The 24,330-nt window shown below is 44.7% G+C and overlaps 1 protein-coding gene across 4 annotated transcripts in view; it reads right to left on the reverse strand.

The window, feature by feature from the left end:
* The window catches only part of MAGI3 (membrane associated guanylate kinase, WW and PDZ domain containing 3), a 212,105-nt gene extending 196,611 nt beyond the window's left edge, over positions 1-15,494 (reverse strand). For all 4 annotated transcript variants that reach the window (XM_077839043.1, XM_077839044.1, XM_077839042.1 and 1 more), the window contains exon 1: positions 15,143-15,494. In XM_077839043.1, the coding sequence (XP_077695169.1) occupies positions 15,143-15,473 (331 nt within the window). In that variant the 5' untranslated portion in view covers positions 15,474-15,494. The remainder of the gene's footprint in view (positions 1-15,142) is intronic.
* Positions 15,495-24,330: the final 8,836 nt, after the last annotated feature.

Genomic DNA, 24,330 nt, shown 5'->3' on the forward strand with positions numbered 1-24,330 from the left:
GCCCCATAGTTGTTAACTGAAATACAGTGTAGAGGAAAAATATTAGACCTAAATGTTTTAAACATGAATCTGAGATAACATTGGAACTACACAACACACAAACAGGTTTTTGACCTGACCATTATTCCACTACATGAAACTATCTAGTACTACAAATATGCAAACAATGATGTTTATATTAATATTCATATTGTATATGAAAACACTGCATATTTAGAAATTATTTAACGTATATAGTACCTTTCAGATAAGGATCTAAAAGTACTTTAAAAGGCTAGATTAAAATTATTCCCATTTTGTAGGCACAGAGAAACTAAAAACAGGGCATTTAAGTAATTTACCTAATGCACAGAAAGGTGGTGCCAAAGCCAGGAAAAAAAATCTAAGAGCCCAAATCTCTGTTGACACGTCCTCCTACTGGATGCTGCACCCTCCCAAAGCCAGCAACTTTTTAAGGTGGGTGGAGAAAGCAAAGCTCCTTCCCCACTGAGACTGGAGGGAAATAAGCAGTAGGGGTGAACCAGAGAGCAAATAGGTCTCTAGGAAGGTAGGCCATGTAAATGCATAATTGTCCTGGGGAACTTAATTGCACAAAATATGGAATCCAAAAGCTTAACCAGACTGAAATTTTTAACCAGACTGAAATAACATCCACAGTTATATTAGATACTAAAAATATACAGTAAACCCTCATATGCTTCAGGAATTAAATTAAATAGCTTACTCATACTAGGAATTAACTTCCCCTATGAAAAAAAAATGAAATTTGGTGTCTGACAATCTCCACACTGAACCAGGGCAGAAGAGGCTGCACACACTACCTGCCAGTAACATTAAGCCTAGCAAGGGAACAAGAGGAGGAAGTATACCTCTTAGTTAACACGTCCTTAGAGGGAACCTAGGCAATGGACTAAGCAGTCAATCCTGTGAATGAGGCTAGGGCTGGACCTTATTGTTTATTCATTTGTTTATTAACACAGTCAAACTCCAAAGGGGACATATTTTGACCCTACAGACAGCACATGTACTGTTTTGTAGAATTGATGGGAACATCACCTGTCCAAAGCAGATGACCATTATAAGGTTTCTTACACCTTCCACTAAAGCATCTGGTGCTGGCCATTATCAGATAAAAAAAACAGACTAAACAGACCTCTAGTCTGATACAGTACAGCAGTTCCTGTGTTCTGATGATAAAAGGTTAAAAAACTGCACAAAATGTAATTCATGTCTTAAATCCTAAAAAATGTGTTCAGAATTTTCTTTGTTTTTTTCCTTATGCCTAATCGTATGAACTCCAAACTAAACCACCATTTTACTTGAGACACACAAACCTAGAGACAAACAGACAGACACTATAGAAAAACAGTTAGAACTCAATCCCACCCTTAAGTATGTGGTATGCAACACTGAAAATCTAAGTCAGCCCCTGTACAAGTTTAGTTTCTAAAATATGCTGCATATTATAATGCAGGACTAAAATATAGACTGCTGAAAAACTTAGTTCTACCTTACTATTGCACGGAAAAGCTTAGTTAAGTGACAGACTGCCTTCTCAGCTTATTCACACAGAGAGAACACATACATTACAGCTAAATAGGTTTTTTTTTAAATAGCACCCAGAAAAAAATCAATGGTACGCCTTCCACTGAAAGATTAGCTAACATTGTTGAATACTGGCGAAGAAAGGAAAAATCTTTCTTCTAAAATTATTGATTTGTTTCTTCTTTCTGTGAGCCTCCACAAAGAAATTATAACTAAATCAGCTCTCTCCTATATGACACTGAAATCTATAATATATCTTCAACTGAACAATTGGCTAACATTTTTTCCTTCATTTCAGGCCAACTGTTTCTTTTATGCGCGCTTCTATTCTTTTTTTTATAATCATTTGGATGTCCCATTGGCCTCGACACAATCTCCTCCTCTTTAGAAGGAAGGAAGGGGAACAGCCAGTTGCAATTCACATGTCACTATGCAGAATCTCACATACCCCTCAACCTGGGGAGTGCTACTCAAAGAACATGCTATGTAAATGGTAGACCCTGATTTCGCTGCGTTAGAAAATGACTTTCAGTTAATATGATCAGTAGAAGTAAGGCTGCTGATGATCCCTCCTCAACCTTATTTATGCTGAGAGGTATTTGTACAATCCCAGAAATGTTAAGAATGGTAGCCACTATCCTTAGACAGTGAAAACTTTTAGAACTATTTTGTTATTTAAAATATACCAGGAGGAAAGAATCTGCTGTCTGATAAACTTATTTTAAGAATGAACTAACTGTAAATGTACCTTTTCTTTCAAAAGATCTTCTACCAAAATTTGGCAAAAACCCATTTGATCTATTTTTTTCAATTAGCAATAAAGCCAAGTAACTATGAAACACTACAGACTCCCAAACCCTCTCCCACTCCAAATAAAATATGCATTTCAGACTACAGTTTCAGTATTTTAACTCTGAATTTTGAAGTAGCAGAGATATTAAACCACTTGTAATTAGGATTTAACAGAAATGTTCACCAACTTTCAACTACAGCAACATCAGAAACCAGCATTTAATCCCTATGCTATGCAAAAAAGTTACTTTTTATCTTTGTTTCAATCAAGTCAGTTTATTGAGAGGTACAAGATGACAGTCATATTGAATGGCATATTTCCCAACAGTTAACTCAGTTACCACATTTACTACTGCCCTCAGAGATCATCCAACCTTCTTTTCCGATAGACCATTCACCCATGTCACATTACAACAAGATGTTAAATTTAATATAAAAATTCAAGCTGCATGATGGGAATTTTAAAAAGGCCAGGGTTCTTAGTCAAAATAATAGTTTGGTATAATGGCTGATCAAATGGCACAATACTCACAACTTTCCAACCCTTCACACACTCACCATGCACAAACTTTTCACATTTAGGCTGCAAGTTTCCTCTAAATTAAAAATCTGAAGATACTGTAAATTGTGCCAGCTACCTTCAAACCAGAATCCTGCACTTCTGTATCATTTTTAACAGAACATAGCTCAAATCAGTATATATAGTTGGGATAGTCCATATACAGCTGGGGATGCTTTCAGCAGGGGGTTGGAATAGATGCCTCCTGAGGTCTCTTCCAATCCTAATCTTCTATGATTCTATGATATACTAGAGGAAAAATGAGACTATCGATCTGTATGGAATGCATATTTTCCCATAGCCCAGTTGCTGATGTAAAATGAACCAACAGGTGGATTAATATACTAATGGATGTTAAAATATGGCCTGGTGTGAAATTTACAAAAAGAAGGTTTTAAAAAAAACTATAATTCCCCCAAAAGCCACCACCTCACCTTCCATGTGCGTCTTCTCCAGGGTCCAGGCACCTATTAGTGGAGCCACGCCTGTCCGGCTCCACTAATTAGGTGGGTGGCCCTTCGTTCTCATGTGTGCAACCACCCAGGCGCACACCTTAGAGAAAACCATCTGCAGACCACCTGAATGGAGCTCGCGGACCACAGTTTGAGAACCCCTGCTCTATAGCAATGAGATATCACGCTAAATAAATCTGAATGGACTTAAAACAACTCCAAGTGGCACAGGTTGCAGGCTAAAAAGTGGAATAGCAGATATAACAGAACAGCCATTCAGAGACACAATAGATAAAAAAATCTAATTTATTTTTCACCACTTAAGCTGTAGCCCCCTCCCAACGCACACACTTTCCAACTTGGACAATGAAAATGGACAGGTCATTTTCATTTTTGTTGGTAGCCAGTTTCTAGCCTTTGCATTTTTTATTTCTTATGGACTACCACAAATCTACATTTTAGTTACAAAAACACCAAGCAATAAGAACCCCCTACTCTCAAGAGTGCATATCAGTGCCCTCATGCTTTAAGTTTCATTTTATTTTTAGATAAACAAAACTCATAGGTAATTAGCACAAAATAAAGACAAAACGGGATCTCAGAATTTGTGAGCCAAGAGTAGGCTTGGCCCTGGAAAACTCTGCAATTCAAAGTGATGAAGCATTTTTCTTCCATATACATATGAAAGTGCTGTGTACTGTTAGGACCTGAACCTGCTACATACCCTTAATTCCCACTGAAGTAAGATCTCTACACAGCTCCCATGTTCTATCCAAGAGGACAGCATTTAATTTTTGGGTAATATTATTCTTTAAAAAGTGTATTAGGATATTTCAGGGTGAAGAACATTGTGAAGAGATTAGATCAATCATTAAAGAAGCATTTGAAAAATTAGCAAGTGTCATGTCGTGTGCATTACTCTTCCATTTTATGACATTTCCGTGTCAAAGAAGGAAACTAACCTTTGAGTTGGTAAGACAACTGTCATAATAAAAGTTGTAAAATCTTGAATTTATACATATAGAAGACATGGCTTTACAATGTACTGAATTCTGTATTCTACTAGTTTTAGTAATTAATTATCCAAGAGGTAATAACTTTTCTAGTTACATGGTTAAGATATTCACCAAATTTCAAACAACTAGCTTTAAAAAATGCATTCTAGAACACCATCCTTTCTGATTCATAAAATTAAAATAAAATCAGTTTTTCTATGCACTGTAAATAGTCTATTCTTCAGCTAGTAAAAGTCAAGATGTCTATCAAGACTGCAAGAGGCTCCGCATGATGGGGTACGCCGCATAGAGCTTTGGTTCTACATGGAGAGCATGGACATTACTAGTCTAAGCCTCTCTGCTGGCAAAGTCAGAGTGCAATATTAGAATTATTCTTAGATGGATGATGGACCTGCTTCTCCTCTAGGGGAAAACTGATATAAAAATTGACTGACATGGTCAGGGTAAGCAAAAAACAAGGAACATTTAGAAGACAACAATGACCCACAATAAAGCACTCGAGAATAGGGGTAATAATAAAATGCCAAACAAAGCAGAAAGAATGAGTAACATGGTAGTGCATTGTTCAGAAGAGTTATGATATTTCCCTTATAGACAGTACGGTGACAATACCGAGACATACCTAAAGTAGAAAGTGAGAGAACATTACAAACCCTTAAAATGGACTATTGAAGTTTATTTTTAAATTGATCTCACACTAACTAAAACTCCTATACAGAAGATGGATAATTATGAATAAAACAAAATTAAAATAATTGACCAGCACGGCTAATACTAAATTATTATTATTACAGTGCTTAGGCTCAGCTAATCAAGCATATGGAATTAAAAATATTCAAGCTCGTAGACTTACATTCCTTACTTTTGGTAAGTACTGTAGATAGAATTAAATCACATAAATGCATCTTGAACAAAGAAATATTTCTGAGTTTATAAACCTGATGCTAAAAGGGGGGGGGGGGAGGAAAAATAACCAAGCATTCCAAAAAGTGGGAACTTTTATGTAAAACAATTCCTCCTATAGTAATTTTAGGGACTCAAACAGATACTCAATTAAAGATATGCTATAGAGATGTGACAGTAAACTTGCTAAACTTTACCAATGCCAATCATACTCTTTAGAAGGAGTCCCTTCACAATCAGTCATAAAAATATGATGAAAAAGATTTAGAGAGGCATCTGTTTCACTCTCAGGTGTTCTTCTCATAATCCTTGTTTTAAGAATGTTAGTTTTTTTTAGAGACATTTGTTGCTCCTTCCATCTTACTCATATTAGACCAGTTTCTGTGTCACAGGGCTTTCTACAGCAACAAATTATATCACAAATGGGAGATCACAGTAATAATGAAGAGATCCATTTATGTTTAAAAAGAAAAAAAAACACTGGGTTTGGTGGTCCGTGTATTAATAATATTAATGGTATTGCACCATTTTTAATGGCCAACAGCAGAGTACTCAAAAGATTCAAAAGTGGAGTTAAAAATCATAATGTACAAATACTAAAATGTTGAATACAACTAACCCCCAAGCATAATAAACCTGAAAAACAGCCACTTCTACACAAGCAGAAGAACTTACATTTGCTTAGCACTGGACACATTTTAACACCAGGTTACTCCAATCTAAATAGGGCATGCAAACTTTCCCTAGATGATAATCCCAGACTTCAATTGAAGAGTCCCATGTGAGATTTTCAAAGGCATAAAGGGCAGTAACTCCGTAACTCCCACTGAAAAATCAATCAGAATCGGGTTCCTAACTCTCATTTTTGACTTTGAAAGTCTTCTCCTGATACCAACAGCAGATTTGATAAATGCACATTCAAAACCAAATAAGTGTGATGCAATGTGCAATGAGATGGAGATCTTAAAAGTAGACATAATGCACTCTGTATAATAAAACACTGTACTGTAACACTAATATGATTGTTTTTACAGTACCAGAGAATTTCAAAACACTTAAATAAAAAGATGATCACATGAGGTAAAGATCACTATATGAGAGCAGTGAGGTTTAGATAGGGTTAAGTATCTTGTCAAAGTTCAAACAAGAGAGGAGTGGCAGAGACACAAACAGAAGCTAAGAGTTTCAATTACTTGTAGCCCAGCCCTAGTCAACAGACCACACTCCCACAAAAAGAGAGACTAGTATGCTATTTCTTTCTTTTTGAGCCAATTAAACAGCATAGCAAAAGCATCCCTCCCCCCAACCACAGAAGAGGTTGTAAAGTAAATCTAATGTACCATTCTAACAGGTCCACCTGTGTTACCAGAGTTCAGTTGCACAGTTCTGGTACCCTGTATTGGTATGAACATTTGGACTACTAAGTACCAACTAGAGGCTCTGGCTGCCAGTCAGGCACTTTCAACAATACATATCAAAGTTGTACTGGATTGCAATTAACTTCATTGGCATCGTGGTTGTCCATTTATTTCACAGCTAGAAGATGAAACTGCAGAACTGGCAGCAAAAAAGACTTGGCTCAAATCTGGTAAAGGACAGCCCCCTTTCTTCCATCTGTACTAAATGGAAGGATGCTGCAAAATTTTTTAACAAGTTCTCACTAGTGTTGAATTTTAACTGGGATTGAAAGTGTAAGAAAAGACTTATGGTCTCCAAAACTAAATGTTAAAAACTAAAGCCCCAGTACTGCATGTATTTGCAGTAATAAAGTTTGCACGAGACTTGACTTTGATGGAACTACTCATGGTAGTTAAGTTAAACAGGTTTGCAGGACTGGGACCTAACCCATTCCAGGAACCAGAGAATGAGCAACTATTGGACCAAATTCCAGACACTGAAATGTCCTAAAGCTAAACAAGTGAATCAGTCTTCCTCTTATTTATGTATCATCTTTTGTTAGGGTTTGAACTACGGTCATTAGACTGAAAGGGGTGGATTCTGCTAGTTTTGCACTTTATCTGCATATCAGGTGATGAATACAATGACAAATTTGAGTTAGATAAAACATGGCAATTATTTGCAAAAAATAATTTACACCATCCCACCAAGAGAAATATTTATCAGGGAAACTATTTGGAGATCTCTTGTAGAAAAAAAATGTTCTGTAAATCAAAATACAATACTGTCTGATTTACTTAAACAGAACAGAACTAGAACAATTAAGATGATCATTACCTCCACTCACACGTAGCCAAAGCATTTAAACAGTCTACTAATGGCTAACTTTTAAAAAAATGTTAAACTAAGGAGAGGAGCATGTCATGATGTTTACACCATATTATATTAAGAAATTGATGATGAAATTGGATGACAAAGTAAATCTAGTATGAGTACACATACTTCTAAGATAAATGGACTTGTGCCCTCAAATAAATTATTGGTGGAGTTTGCTGCATATTTACTATTGTATATGTCAAATACTTTACAGAATTTTTGAGTTCAGAAGTGCCTGGTGAATACCATTCATCCAATAACTCACTTCAGAGAGCTACAGCCTTTTAGTATCCCACCTATTTATTGGAAAGAAAAATTTCTGTACCTCATTTCAAAAGGGGCAAATACTGCCCTGCCCTGGTTTCCAATCCAGCAGAACCAATGTAAATTCACTGCAAAAGGAGTACATGTGTCAAGTCACACTGTCCCTGTACATTGCAGAGCTGTACTCTATGGGAGTGCTTACTGTGCCCAGTGAGTGAGGGAGATTGAAGAACAGCAACTGTATACAGCACTAATTTCTTCCCAAAAGGGCAAACTGTGTCCTGAAGCTGCAATATTGGCCACAGAGTAGCTTCACTGATGCTCTATCATCTTGAAGGGACTGAAGAAAGATAATCCTGCTATTCAAACTCGGAGTTGAAGATTTTGCTTATAATCAGCAATTCTTCCTACTTTAGAACTTTATATGGTAGTCTCAACCCACTCTTGATACACCATTGGCTACTAAACTAATAATCTACGCTTCACTTGGCCAGTGTTGGCATTCACAATATCTGGGCAGTACTTTGGCAGCAGGGCTTCATAACCTGCCTGAATATTTTGGAAACTAAAAATGGAGACTTACTGTGGCCAGAAGGCTCACTTTTAAGTAAACTCAGCACTAAGAGATGTTGACTTTACTGTAGTGGAGGCTGAAATTTTCCGTTTATTCCCTTAATAACAACAGTACAGTCAGCAGCACAAGCTTGATCTATATGCTTTCTTACCAATATGCCTCATATCTAATGTGGAAGTGTGGATGCACTTTTAGTTGATGATGGAATAGTTTAGTCTCCATGGACCATATTGGTCCTTGGCCTCATTGTCAATTACAATGTGGACACTTGTATGCTGGGGACTAGCAGGAAGCCACCATTTTAATAACAATGTATTTTAAATATAGGGTTCATCTCAAATCCAGTATGTTTGACAAGGACTGTTTTAGTATTTATTTATACTGTGTAGCAAGAGGAAGCCTTACACATTTCTCTTTGTCACTACTGTTCCCACCTTACCAAGGACAGGTGTTATACAACTAAGTAGCAGGCTCTAAACTTGAACCCATAGCAAATAAAACTAGGCACGTTCTTAGGGTGACCAGCTGTCCTGGTTTTACAGGGACAGTCCCAATATTTGGAGCTTTGTCTTATATAGGTGCTTATTACCCTTCATCCCCATCCTGATTTTTCACACTTGCTGTCTGGTCACCCTACATGTGCTCATGTTAAGTAACTAAAAGAGGGAAGAGAGTGGAGGACACACATTTCTCCACCACTTAAAAAGTCCATATCTCGCAATGTGTAGTTAACAACGTGCAGTCTGATTAACATTTATATCTTTCAAGAAAGCTAAACTAGATCCTGAAATTTTCATTTTAGATTCATTACCGAGCCTGCTAGAAACATCCAATGCAGATTTCATTACTGTCAAATAAAGATATTGCTTTCCTTAATGAAGAGCTGTGTGTCACCACGTGGTACAAAGCAAGTCTAGCCTGTTGATCCACTGCTGAAAGCTACTGAAACACCAGCATCAGACTTTAATGAAATGCCGTATTGATTAAAAGATGGAGGTAGCTAGTCAGCACTGAGGTTGTACAGACATAAAAAGATTCAAAAATGTACCAACAAATACCTCAGTGTCAAGAGGATGAGGACAGGACATATTTAGTACAGGGCCCTCAACTTTAGAATTCCCCTGCACTCTTGTTGTGACAGTGCCTCAGTCTGGTGAGCTTCCAGGCACGCTAAGGCCTACTTAGAAATTCTCACTAAAGATGTAGGTTGACTTGTGAGGATCCAGTTTTTATTTTTACCTTGATATGACTGGAAGAGAAGGAAATAATGTTTTTTCTGTCATTTTGCTGTGCTGTATTGATTTAAATTGGTCTATATGTTCACTTTTTTGAATACAAACAAAATACCTACCCAAAGGACTAGGCACCCTGACATAATCAAAATCACAATCCGTATAAAAACAAACAGCACCAGCAGATCAGAGGCCAACCCCACCACCACCAAAAAAATCACCTATCCCCATCTCAAAACCCCTCATGCACTCAAGACCGATGACACTCCAAGAATGCCACAGATCCCCAAACACCCCATATGCCTACACATATAAATGCAATTTGAAGAGTTCTAAAGGTCAGTAAATTTGGACTATTTTGGACCAGCGAGTGGAAAGGAAGCAAATTTTGTCATGGGAAACACTAGCTGAAATATCAGGGGGTAGCCGTGTTAGTCTGTATCCACACACACACACACACACAAAAGCTGAAGTCCTAATTAAATTTGCTCCAAAAGTGAATTCTAAAAACAACAGTATTAATTAGAACAGCTATTTCTCTTTTCACTGCTCTAGCAATTTGTACTGTAGTGGTTACCTTTCCTTGCTAGAAGGGTTTGCCACTGTCAAGTCACAGCCCTAATACAATACAAATTATAAAGCACTGCATATATGATTTTATGGGGTGTGCTGTTTTACAACTAGGACAATGCTTCTCATGCCGGTGGTAAGAGAGAAACTGTCAAACTGAGAGAATATTGGAATTAAATAAATAAAAATAATTTAGAAAGATCACTGTCTTGGCCCACAGACTTCGCCTTTCTTTCGAAATTAACTATTCTACTTCACTGCAAACAAATGACCAAATAATAAAATAATAGTAAAAAACACACAGAAGTCCAATTCTGCTCCCAAATTTACTCAAGAAATTTAAGTAAGAGGAATTTCTGGGAGCAGAATTGGACCCTGAGTGCTGAGATTCTAACGATATCCTCCCCTGTGAAGTGGAGATAGGAGAAACTGAAATGATGAAAGCATGCTTTGCTCAAGGTCAGCTTTTACACCAGGAGTCCGGGTAATAGACAAAACAATAGAGGTGTGTCTTAAAAATAATTAAGACACAGATGAGAGATTGCGTAAGTCAATCATGACAATATTGACATGTCACACTGTAGGAATCACAAAATAAGAAGTTTTAATAAAACATTCATAATTAAAATTTGTTTAAACTTTGTAAAAAGAAAAGGAGTACTTGTGGCACCTTAGAGACTAACCAATTTATTTGAGCATGAGCTTTCGTGAGCTACAGCTCACTTCATCAGATGTATACCGTGGAAACTGCAGCAGACTTTATATATACACGGAGAATATGAAACAATACCTCCTCCCACCCCACTGTCCTGCTGGTAATAGCTTATCTAAAGTAATCGTCAAAGGCCTAACCTGACGATTACTTTAGATAAGCTATTACCAGCAGGACAGTGGGGTGGGAGGAGGTATTGTTTCATATTCTCCGTGTATATATAAAGTCTGCTGCAGTTTCCACGGTATACATCTGATGAAGTGAGCTGTAGCTCACGAAAGCTCATGCTCAAATAAATTGGTTAGTCTCTAAGGTGCCACAAGTACTCCTTTTCTTTTTGCGAATACAGACTAACACGGCTGTTACTCTGAAACCTTTAAACTTTGTAAAGTTCATACCTGTGTTGTGCAGAACGTGAGAAGCTGTAATTAGTTTCAGATTTACAATTGTAAATCATTAGTCTGTGATTGCAGGTAATACTATTTAGCATCCGATGAAATGAGCTGTAGCTCAGGAAAGCTTATGCTCAAATAAATTGGTTAGTCTCTAAGGTGCCACAAGTACTCCTTTTCCCTTTTAGTATTTACTTGACATTTGAGATCCATGCTGGTAAAGAGGATTTTATTGCAATGATCTGATATTCCTGGTTAATTACAATATATTCAAATTAATGCTATTCTATGATTGGAAGCTGAGTTCTCTTTGGAAAGTAAAAACGATATCATGAAATAGGAATGGGGAATTTCAAGAATGTTCTCAGGATACATAGTGTCATTTGCACTGGCTCTGACCATAGACAAAGCTAAGACACCATTCAACAACTGAGATTTAACCCTTTTTAAGTAAGCACTACACATTACTATGGAGACAGCTTGCAGAGATTCAATTTCTTGGCTTTGTGACACTGGGACTTAAATACAGTACGAGTAATGTACTGAAGTCACAGTCCCCATCTTCACATGTCATACTATACCCGAAACAGAAAGGTTCAATAGGGTACGGGATGCTAAAGGTGTCAGAAAACAATCCAATCACTTATCCAAGAGTCCCTTTAAATTCTGCCTCACTGCAATTAATTCGGTCAATTTCACCCAGACTGGAACAGACACACACTATGTACCTATATATTCATATATAATTATAGCCAGGAGAATAATCACTACCTCAAAATCATCCTACCCCAAGGTTAAGCTCTGCTATTATAATTTGCTGTGTAGTGCTTTAGAGCTGCTGTTCAGTACAGACAAAAGACAGAGTGCTTAGTACACCTGACTGTAGTTTAATGAAAAACTGCCAAAAAAATCTCATTTCTCATGTAAATATCAGATAAAAGGAAAAATAAAATACAAGCAGCACATCCCTTCTTAAATTCTGCATTCATATTTATCTAAGAGGTTCAAAATTAATCACAACAATATAGAATCTCCTACTTTCCATAAGGACATTTGCTATTATACTCGTAGCCAGTTTCAATATTTTACAAATAGCCAATACATGTTTTTAATTTCAGATCTTTTTGAGATTCTTCATTTAGCTTTTCAAAAGGGAGATGGAGAGATTTTAAGGTTTTTTTTTTTACATCATTATTGCATTTTACTCTTAATCCACTAAGAAATGTGATGACCAGGGCCAAACACAGAATATCAATGTATGTAAAAATATCCACATACTCATTTGGAAAGGAAGGGCATTCCTCTCAAGTGCCACTCATAGCTGCAGCAAACACTTTTTGAAATTGAGAGGTAACGTTACATATAATACACACACACACCCCTACAATAGTTGATCTGGCTTTATTCAAAACACAGAATACTGAATGATCTATGGACAGACAGAAGTGGAAATAACTTACACAGAATAAAAGAGCAAAATTACAATGCTGAAACTATAAAAGATCCCTGTTCGAAGGCCACTCTTTACTACAAGGCTGAAATCTTGCAAGAGGATTGAGTTTCATTAGTAGGTGGCCATGGGGCAGTTTTTAAGCAGGTATGTCATGACTAGTTTGCGAAGGCTAAGTCTCACTTTATTTTCAGATGAGAGGAAGACTACAATAAATGTTGGAATTCCATGTGTAACTTCATCCTGTCCATCCTTTCTCCCTCAATTTTAAAAGGAAGAATCCTTTGTAACTAACATCTCTAACTCTATTCTACCCCTACTATCATAAACCCACCTGACTCTTGCCACATAAAAGTGCTGATTATCTACAAAGGCCTAGCAAACCAACAGACTTTATAATAAACCAACTACTGGTCTGAGTGATAGGGGAGATAGTGTCAGTAAAGGCTATCCTCTTATTAGCTCTCAAAACACAAGTTTCCTATAAACTCCACTCACATAACATAAACAACTTGGTTCCCAAAGTGTGCTTTGGAGTGGGAGCACTGTACCATGGATAAAACAGGAAAGCTGGAACAGAAGGTCAAATACAAATTAGTCATTCCAACACTACACTAGAATGACTGCTGTAGAACTAAAAATCAAACAGAAAGCTAGACACTTAGTTTAACATGAATCTCTTTCACTGTTCTGAGAAAGTTGCAGGGCCCACACCACGGGTAGACAGACTGTGTGAGAACATGTGTGCTCAACCACAAACTTCAGTTACAACAACAGTGATTTATCTCAGAGAATTCTCCGAAGATAGAAACGGACAGATGCAAGAACTCTTCTCCTTCCCAAGCTTCACACAGAATGGAAAATGGAAAAAATCCAGGAACAATGTTCATGGAATTTTTGAGAGAGAAATGCTTTAAAATCCAAGTAACAATGTAACACAACATACATCAGATTACAATGGACATAAAGATAACAGATTCCCTCTAGGAGATGCAATGACCTCACTATCCCTGCACAAAATAAACCCAATCTACTGATAACAAAATTAATAGCAATGATGAAGTCAGTCAATTATTTTCAACTATGAAATTGTTACTGGATATAATGAATACTAAGGGCAGCTATGCCAAACCATCTGCTGTAGACAGCAAAAAAAAAAAAAAAAGCCCTGAATAAACTAGTTGAAGATTATCACATGCTAGAAAGGATTTTTACACCAAAAGAACTTATTCCAGGACTGCCTGGCTCTGAGAAAAGGATCCCACCCCATGGGAGGGGAGATTATTTTTGCAGTGAGAGGAGTGCACAGTGGACAATGATTAAGCCAATCCACAGAAAAGCCGGCACTTCCCAGCCTCCAGGCTGGGTGCAGGGTCCACTGGGCCGGGGGGTGGCAGACCCAGAGCCCTTACGTAACCAGGTAACAAGGGACAAGTTAGCAGCTCAGGGACAGGAAACAGGGACTCCGACTCAAGCGCCAGCCCCACCAGCGGCTCAGCAGGGAGCTCGGCGGTGCAGCAGCGGGGGGAGGCAGGGCCAAACGTGGCCCCGAGGCAGGGGACAGGAAGACAGGGCCACGTGTGCCCAACCCGCCCCGGGGAGGGACTGGAGCAAGCCCGGGGGTGCCCCAGGCGGTGCGGGGCAGCGGTCCGGGGGCGGAGGCGCAAGGCGGCCCAGGCCGGTTCCGGGGGGCGGGGCCAGGCCCGCCCGGGTCCCAACGGCAGGGGGGCGGGGCCGGTGCTGGCCCGTCGCGGGGAGAGTGAGGCGGCCCCGTCCCGGGGCGGGATAATTGGGGGCCGGGGCGGGGGGAGGTTAATTGGGGGCCGGTCCCGGGCCGGGATAATTGGGGGCCGGTCCCGGAGCGGGGGGGGGGCGGGGGGATGGTCCCGGGCCGGGATAATTGGGGGCCGGTCCCGGAGCGGGGGGATGGTCCCGGGCCGGGATAATTGGGGGCCGGTCCCGGGGCGGGGGGATGGTCCCGGGCCGGGATAATTGGGGGCCGGTCCCGGGGCGGGGGGCGGGGGGATGGTCCCGGGCCGGGATAATTGGGGGCCGGTCCCGGGGCGGGGGGCGGGGGGGATGGTCCCGGGCCGGGATAATTGGGGGCCGGTCCCGGGGCGGGGCGGGGCGGGGGGATGGTCCCGGGCCGGGATAATTGGGGGCCGGTCCCGGGGCGGGGCGGGGGGATGGTCCCGGGCCGGGATAATTGGGGGCCGGTCCCGGGGCGGGGCGGGGCGGGGGGATGGTCCCGGGGTAGGGGGGGGGATTGGAGGCCGGTCCCGGGGTAGGGGGGAGGATGGTCCCGGGGTAGGGGGGGGCATTGGGGGCCGGTCCCGGGGCGGGGGGAGGATGGTCGCGGGGCGGGGGGAGGATTGGGGGCTGGTCCGGGGCGGGGGGGGGGGCTCACCTGGGCGCACGGTCTTGAGGCGCACGGGCTCCCTGAAGTGGCGGATGACGGCCAGGGTGTCGCGGTGGGTGAGGCCGCTCACGGGGGTGCCGTTCACCTCCAGCAGCACGTCGCCGGGGCTGGGGGGCTTGCCGGAGAGCAGCACCGGGCCGGGCCCGCCGAGCTCGCCCAGCAGCAGGCGGCCCCCCAGGTAGGGGAACTCGCCGAGCTCGGCGCCGCCCCGCAGCAGGTCGGGGTCAGGCGCCCCGCCAGGCTGCGGCGGCCCCCAGGACACGGCGCACTCCTGCACCTTGCTCAGCCAGTGCCGCTTCCTCCGCAGCGTCTTCGACATGCCGCACCATGGGGGGCCGCGCCCGCCCGCCCCCCGCCCGCGCGCGGTGCCCCCGGCTCCGCGCGCCGCCCGCGCGCCTCACAGGGCCGCTCGCCGCCCAGCGCCGCGCGCCTCCGAACGCGGCCGCCGCAGCCTCCCGACTGCCGCCCTCGGCGCGGCGGCGGCGGCCGGCCCCGCCCCCTGCAGGGGCCCCGCCCCCCACGCCGAGAGCCACGCCCCCTCAGCCGGCCGCGCCCGGCGGAGCGCCGTCCGAGTGACGTCAGAGGCAGAACTTTCGCGGGCCGGAGCTGGAAAGGGGCGTGTCCCCGGCTGCCTGTCCGTCCGCCCCACGTCTGTCTGTCCGCCCGGCTGGCTGCCCCGCCCCCACCCCGTCGGTCCTGCTCGTTGCCTGCCCCCACCCCACCCATGTCTGTCCCTCCTGCTGCCTGCCCTGCACCCCACCCAGCTCTGCATCGCCCCCCACCCCTGCGCCGCTCCAGCCTGCTATCTGCAATCCCCCCCGCCTGCCCCCTCTATCCACCGTGCTATTCTTCCCCCCCCGCATCCATCTGTCTGCCCCCCACCCCACCCATGTCTGTCCCTCCTGCTGCCTGCCCTGCACCCCACCCAGCTCTGCATCGCCCCCCACCCCTGCGCCGCTCCAGCCTGCTATCTGCAATCCCCCCCGCCTGCCCCCTCTATCCACCGTGCTATTCTTCCCCCCCCCCGCATCCATCTGTCTGCCCGCCCCCCCACCCATGTCTGTCCCTCCTGCTGCCTGCCCTGCACCCCACCCAGCTCTGCATCGCCCCCCACCCCTGCGTCGCTCCAGCCTGCTATCTGCAATCCCCCCCGCCTGCCCCCTCTATCCACCGTGCTATTCTTCCCCCCCCGCATCCATCTGTCTGCCCCCCACCCCACCCATGTCTGTCCCTCCTGCTGCCTGCCCTGCACCCCACCCAGCTCTGCATCGGCCCCCCACCCCTGCGTCGCTCCAGCCTGCTATCTGCAATCCCCCCCGCCTGCCCCCTCTATCCACCGTGCTATTCTTCCCCCCCCGCATCCATCTGTCTGCCCCCCACCCCACCCATGTCTGTCCCTCCTGCTGCCTGCCCTGCACCCCACCCAGCTCTGCATCGCCCCCCACCCCTGCGCCGCTCCAGCCTGCTATCTGCAATCCCCCCCGCCTGCCCCCTCTATCCACCGTGCTGTTCTTCCCCCCCTGCATCCATCTGTCTGCCCCCCACCCCACCCATGTCTGTCCCTCCTGCTGCCTGCCCTGCACCCCACCCAGCTCTGCATCGCCCCCCACCCCTGCGTCGCTCCAGCCTGCTATCTGCAATCCCCCCCGCCTGCCCCCTCTATCCACCGTGCTATTCTTCCCCCCCTGCATCCATCTGTCTGCCCCCCACCCCACCCATGTCTGTCCCTCCTGCTGCCTGCCCTGCACCCCACCCAGCTCTGCATCGCCCCCCACCCCTGCGTCGCTCCAGCCTGCTATCTGCAATCCCCCCCGCCTGCCCCCTCTATCCACCGTGCTATTCTTCCCCCCCTGCATCCATCTGTCTGCCCCCCACCCCACCCATGTCTGTCCCTCCTGCTGCCTGCCCTGCACCCCACCCAGCTCTGCATCGCCCCCCACCCCTGCGTCGCTCCAGCCTGCTATCTGCAATCCCCCCCGCCTGCCCCCTCTATCCACCGTGCTATTCTTCCCCCCCCGCATCCATCTGTCTGCCCCCCACCCCACCCATGTCTGTCCCTCCTGCTGCCTGCCCTGCACCCCACCCAGCTCTGCATCGCCCCCCACCCCTGCGCCGCTCCAGCCTGCTATCTGCAATCCCCCCCGCCTGCCCCTTCTATCCACCGTGCTATTCTTCCCCCCCCCGCATCCATCTGTCTGCCCCCCACCCCACCCATGTCTGTCCCTCCTGCTGCCTGCCCTGCACCCCACCCAGCTCTGCATTGCCCCCCACCCCTGCGTCGCTCCAGCCTGCTATCTGCAATCCCCCCCGCCTGCCCCCTCTATCCACCATGCTACTCTCCCCCCCCACTGCATCCATCTGTCTGCCCCCCACCCCACCCATGTCTGTCCCTCCTGCTGCCTGCCCTGCACCCCACCCAGCTCTGCATCGCCCCCCACCCCTGCGTCGCTCCAGCCTGCTATCTGCAATCCCCCCCGCCTGCCCCGTCTATCCACCGTGCTACTCTCCCCCCCCACTGCATCCATCTGTCTGCCCGCCACTCCACCCAGCCCCATGTCTGTCCAGCCTACTGTCCGCAATCCCTCTGTCTTCCCCCTTCTCATCCACTGTGCTGTCCCCCCTCCCCCCCACTGCATCCGTCTGGCCTGTCCCTTCCCATGTCTGTCTGCTTCCCAACCCCCCACCCCCAGTCCCATGTCTGTCGGTCCTGCTGTCTGTCTGCCCCCCCACCTGTCCCAGCCCCACATCTGTCTGTCCTGGTGTCCGTGATCCCTCTGTCTGCCCCCTTCTCATCCACCATGCTGTCCCTCCTCTCCTCCCCTCCCCATCCCCACATCAGTCTGGCCTGCTGTCTCTCTATCCATCTGCCTACCTCCCCACCGTTCATCTCTTCCTTCTCCTATGTCTGTCCATCTACCCCAGCCTCTCTGTCGGCCCCTCCTGCTATCTATCCACCTGCATGCCCCCCTCCCCCAGCACCCATCCATCTGGCTTCCCCCCATCTGTCTGTCCCTCTTGCTGTGTCCACCCATGGCCCTCCATTCGGCACCCCTCACCCATGTCTGTCACACCTGTCTTTCTGCCCACCATCCCAGGATCTGTCCATCCCACAGTGCCCAACGTCCTCAAATGGCACCTGTGGCTACCCTCTCCTTTCTCACCTTAGGAGGAGGACAAATCAGCGTCTGAAATACAGGTTGCTGCTGCCGCCAAAGTCAAAGACACTCTCTTAATCCAGCTCAGAAAAGAGAAATATAGCCACATATAATGGGTTTTTACATTTATTTTATTTGGAAGTGTATATGAATTTATGTACAAATTAGTATATCCATCATGCTCCTGGCTAACATACCAATGTTAGAAATGTAGAGCTGGAAGGGACCTCAGGAGGTAACCTTATTCAGCCACCTGCACTGAGGCAGGACCATGTAACTCAGCCCTGACAGGTGTTTGTCCAACCTGTTCTAAAAAGCCTTCACTGATTGGGATTCCACCACCTCCCATGGAAGACTATTTCAGAATTTAGTTAACCCTTATAGTTAGCAAAAAGAAAAGGAGTACTTGTGGCACCTTAGAGACTAACCAATTTATTTGAGCATGAGCTTTCATGAGCTACAGCTCACTTCATCAGATGCATACCGTGGAAACTGCAGCAGACTTTATATATACACAGAGAATATGAAACAATACCTCCTCCCACCCCACTGTCCTGCTGGTAATAGCTTATCTAAAGTGATCATAAGGTTGGGCCATTTCCAGCACAAATCCAGGTTTTCTCACCCTCCACCCCCCCACACAAATTCACTCTCCTGCTGGTGATAGCCCATCCAAAGTGACAACTCTCTACACAATGTGCATGATAATCAAGTTGGGCCATTTCCTGCACAAATCCAGGTTCTCTCACCCCCTCACCCCCCTCCCAAAAACCACACACACAAACTCACTATCCTGCTGGTAATAGCTCATCCAAACTGACCACTCTCCCTACAATGTGCATGATAATCAAGGTGGGCCATTTCCAGCACAAATCCAAGTTTAACCAGAATGTCGGCGGGGGGGGGGGGTTTGAAAAAAACAAGGGGAAATAGGCTACCTTGCATAATGACTTAGCCACTCCCAGTCTCTATTTAAGCCGAAATTAATAGTATCCAATTTGCAAATGAATTCCAATTCAGCAGTTTCTCGCTGGAGTCTGGATTTGAAGTTTTTTTGTTGTAAGATAGCGACCTTCATGTTTGTGATTGCGTGACCAGAGAGATTGAAGTGTTCTCCGACTGGTTTATGAATGTTATAATTCTTGACATCTGATTTGTGTCCATTTATTCTTTTATGTAGAGATTGTCCAGTTTGACCAATGTACATGGCAGAGGGGCATTGCTGGCACATGATGGCATATATCACATTGGTGGATGTGCAGGTGAACGAGCCTCTGATGGTGTGGCTGATGTTATTAGGCCCTGTGATAGTGTCCCCTGAATAGATATGTGGGCACAGTTGGCAACAGGCTATTACCAGCAGGAGAGTGGGGTGGGAGGAGGTATTGTTTCATGGTCTCTGTGTATATAATATCTTCTGCAGTTTCAACGGTATGCATCCGATGAAGTGAGCTGTAGCTCACGAAAGCTCATGCTCAAATAAATTGGTTAGTCTCTAAGGTGCCACAAGTACTCCTTTTCTTTTTGCGAATACAGACTAACACGGCTGTTACTCTGAAACCTGTCATTATGCAAGGCACTGCATTTAGCTGTATGGAGTGGAAATCTATCAACTGCATGAAAAAACTTGTACAGATACAGACAGACATCATCTTCCTTTCCAAATGCAAACAGATGGACATCGTACCAAAAGGACCGAAGGTAAAAAATCCATTACAATCTACATACCACACAGACTATGCTGACAGCTTGTGCCACACGCTCTCAAAGAAACTGCGGAATCACCTGATCAACATCCTCTACAGCAAACGGAAAGATTAAGAATGAGCTCTCAAAAATGGATACTCTCATAAAAAACCAACCTTCCACACAAACTTCCTCTTGGCTGGATTTTACTAAAACTAGACAAGCCATTTACAATGCACACTTTGCTTCTCTACAAAAGAAAAAGGACACTAAACTTTCTAAACTACTTAATGCTACAAGGGGCCACAGCAATGGTTCCCTCAACCCACCCAGCAATATTGTTAACCTATCCAACTATACTCTCAGCCCAGGAGAAGCAGCTGTCTTATCTCGGGGCCTCTCCTTCTGCCCCTCCACCCCCATGAACATGATACAGTTCTGTGGTGACCTAGAATCCTATTTTTGACGTCTCCGACTCAAGGAATATTTCCAAAATACCTCTGAACAACATACTAATCCACAGAGGCCTCCCTACCAACATTACAAAAAGAAGGATTCTAGGTGGACTCCTCCTGAAGGTCGAAACAGCAGACTGGACTTCTACATAGACTGCTTCCGCCGACGTGCACGGGCTGAAATTGTGGAAAAGCAGCATCACTTGCCTCATAACCTCAGCCATGCGGAACGCAATGCCATCCACAGCCTCAGAAACAACTCTGACATCATAATCAAAAAGGCTGACAAAGGAGGTGCTGTTGTCATCATGAATAGGTCAGAATATGAACAAGAGGCTGCTCGGCAGCTCTCCAACACCACTTTCTACAAGCCATTACCCTATGATCCCACTGAGAGTTACCAAAAGCAACTACAGCATTTTCTCAAGGAACTTCCTGAAAAAGCACAAGAACAAATCCGCACAGACACACCCCTGGAACCCCGACCTGGGATATTCTATCTACTACCCAAGATCCATAAACCGGGAAATCCTGGGCGCCCCATCATCTCAGGCATTGGCACCCTGACAGCAGGATTGTCTGGCTACGTAGACTCCCTCCTCAGGCCCTACGCTACCAGCACTCCCAGCTACCTTCGAGACACCACTGACTTCCTCAGGAAACTACAATCCATCGGTGATCTTCCTGATGACACCATCTTGGCCACTATGGATGTAGAAGCCCTCTACACCAACATTCCACACAAAGATGGACTACAAGCCGTCAAGAACACTATCCCCGATAATGTCACGGTTAACCTGGTGGCTGAACTTTGTGACTTTGTCCTTACCCATAACTATTTTACATTTGGGGACAATGTATACCTTCAGATCAGCGGCACTGCTATGGGTACCCGCATGGCCCCACAGTATGCCAACATTTTTATGGCTGACTTAGAACAACGCTTCCTCAGCTCTCGTCCCCTAACGCTCCTACTCTACTTGTGCTATATTGATGACATCATCATCTGGACCCATGGAAAAGAAGCCCTTGAGGAATTCCACCATGATTTCAACAATTTCCATCCCACCGTCAACCTCAGCCTGGTCCAGTCCACACAAGAGATCCACTTCCTGGACACTACAGTGCTAATAAACAATGGTCACATAAACACCACTCTATACCGGAAACCTACTGACCGCTATTCCTACCTACATGCCTCCAGCTTTCACCCTGACCACACCACACGATCCATCGTCTACAGCCAAGCTCTGCGATACAACCGCATTTGCTCCAACCCCTCAGACAGAGACAAACACCTACAAGATCTCTATCAAGCATTCTTACAACTACAATACCCACCTGCGGAAATGAAGAAACAGATTGATAGAGCCAGAAGAGTTCCCAGAAGTCACCTACTAAGGGACAGGCCTAACAAAGAAAATAACAGAACGCCACTAGCCGTCACCTTCAGCCCCCAACTAAAACCCCTCCAACGCATTATTAAGGATCTACAATCTATCCTGAAGGATGACCCAACACTCTCACAAATCTTGGGAGACAGGCCAGTCCTTGCCTACAGACAGCCCCCCAACCTGAAGCAAATACTCACCAACAACCACATACCACACAACAGAACCACTAACCCAGGACCCTATCCTTGCAACAAAGCCCGTTGCCAACTGTGCCAACATATCTATTCAGGGGACACCATCAAAGGGCCTAATAACATCAGCCACACCATCAGAGGCTCGTTCACCTGCACATCCACCAATGTGATATATGCCATCATGTGCCAGCAATGCCCCTCTGCCATGTACATTGGTCAAACTGGACAATCTCTACGTAAAAGAATAAATGGACACAAATCAGATGTCAAGAATTATAACGTTCATAAACCAGTCGGAGAACACTTCAATCTCTCTGGTCACGCAATCACAAACATGAAGGTCGCTATCTTACAACAAAAAAACTTCAAATCCAGACTCCAGCGAGAAACTGCTGAATTGGAATTCATTTGCAAATTGGATACTATTAATTTCGGCTTAAATGGAGACTGGGAGTGGCTAAGTCATTATGCAAGGTAGCCTATTTCCCCTTGTTTTTTCCTACGCGCCCCCCCCCCCCCCCAAGATGTTCTGGTTTAACTTGGATTTAAACTTGGAGAGTGGTCAGTTTGGATGAGCTATTACCAGCAGGAGAGTGAGTTTGTGTGTGTGGTTTTTGGGAGGGGGGTGAGGGGGTGAGAGAACCTGGATTTGTGCAGGAAATGGCCCACCTTGATTATCATGCACATTGTGTAGAGAGTTGTCACTTTGGATGGGCTATCACCAGCAGGAGAGTGAATTTGTGTGGCGGGGTGGAGGGTGAGAAAACCTGGATTTGTGCTGGAAATGGCCCAACCTTATGATCACTTTAGATAAGCTATTACCAGCAGGACAGTGGGGTGGGAGGAGGTATTGTTTCATATTCTCTGTGTGTATATAAAGTCTGCTGCAGTTTCCACGGTATGCATCCGATGAAGTGAGCTGTAGCTCACGAAAGCTCATGCTCAAATAAATTGGTTAGTCTCTAAGGTGCCACAAGTACTCCTTTTCTTTTTGCGAATACAGACTAACACGGCTGTTACTCTGAAACCTGTCCTTATAGTTAGAGAATTTTTCCTAATATGTAACCTAAATCTCCCTTGCTGCAAATTAAGTCCATTAGTTGTGTTCTATCTTCAGTCCACACAGAGAACAATTGATCACAGTCTTCTTTGAAACATAGTTGATGACTTAAGAAAAGACTTATCAGGTCTACCTTAAGACTAAACATGCCCTTTTTAAAAAAACCTTTCCTCATAGGTCAGGTTTTCTAAACCTTTTATAATTTTTGTTGCTTTCCTCTGGATCCTCTCCAACTTAGCCATCTTTCCTAAAGCCTTGTGCCCACAATCTGATACAGTACTCCAGCGGTAGCCCCACCAGTGCCAAGTAAAACAGGATAATTAGCACCTGTGTATTACATACCACACTCCTGAATAATATTCGCCCTTTTCACAAGTGCATCACACTGTTGGTTCATACTCAATTTGCGATCCACTCGCCCCCAGAGCCTATTCAGCAGTACTACTACCTAGTCAGTTATTCCCCAGTTTGTAATTGTGCAAATTACTATACTGAGGAATTAAAATCAAATGCATTTATCTTTACTGAATTTAATCTTGGTGATTTCAAACCAATCCTCTCATTTGTCAAAGTTCTTTTGAATTCTAATCCTGTCCTCCAAAGTACTTGCATCCCCTCCCAGTTTGGTGTCATCCACAAATTTTACAAGCACACGCTCCACTCTGTTATCCAAGGCATTATTGAACATATTGATTAGTACTAGACCCAGGACAGGCCCCTGGAGGACCCCAATAGATACACACACACACATCCAGTTTGACAGTAAACCATTAACTACTCTTTGAAAAACCATATTCAAACTGTGCATTCATTTTATAATAATTTAATTTAGACCACATCTCCCAAGTTTGCTAATGAGAATGTCATGAGTGTGTGTGAAAAGCTTTACTAAAATCAAGGTATATCATTTTCTGCTTCACCCCATCCACTATCAGAGCACTAGCCATGTTAGTCCGTATCCACAAAAACGAGGAGTCCAGTAGAACACTTCAATCTCCCTGGACATTCTATAACAGAATTAAAAGTAACCACTCTTCAACAAAAAAACTTCAAAAACAGACTTCAAAGAGAAACTGCAGAGCTACAATTCATTTGCAAATTTAACACCCTTAATTTGGGCTTGAATAGGGACTGGGAGTGGCTGGCTCACTACAAAAGCAATTTCCCCTCTTTTGGTATTGACACCTCTTCATCAATTATTGGGAGTGGACCACATCCACCCTGATAGAATT

Source organism: Eretmochelys imbricata, chromosome 21 (genome assembly GCF_965152235.1).
Source record: "Eretmochelys imbricata isolate rEreImb1 chromosome 21, rEreImb1.hap1, whole genome shotgun sequence".
In the NCBI taxonomy this organism is placed as follows: Eukaryota; Metazoa; Chordata; order Testudines; family Cheloniidae; genus Eretmochelys; species Eretmochelys imbricata.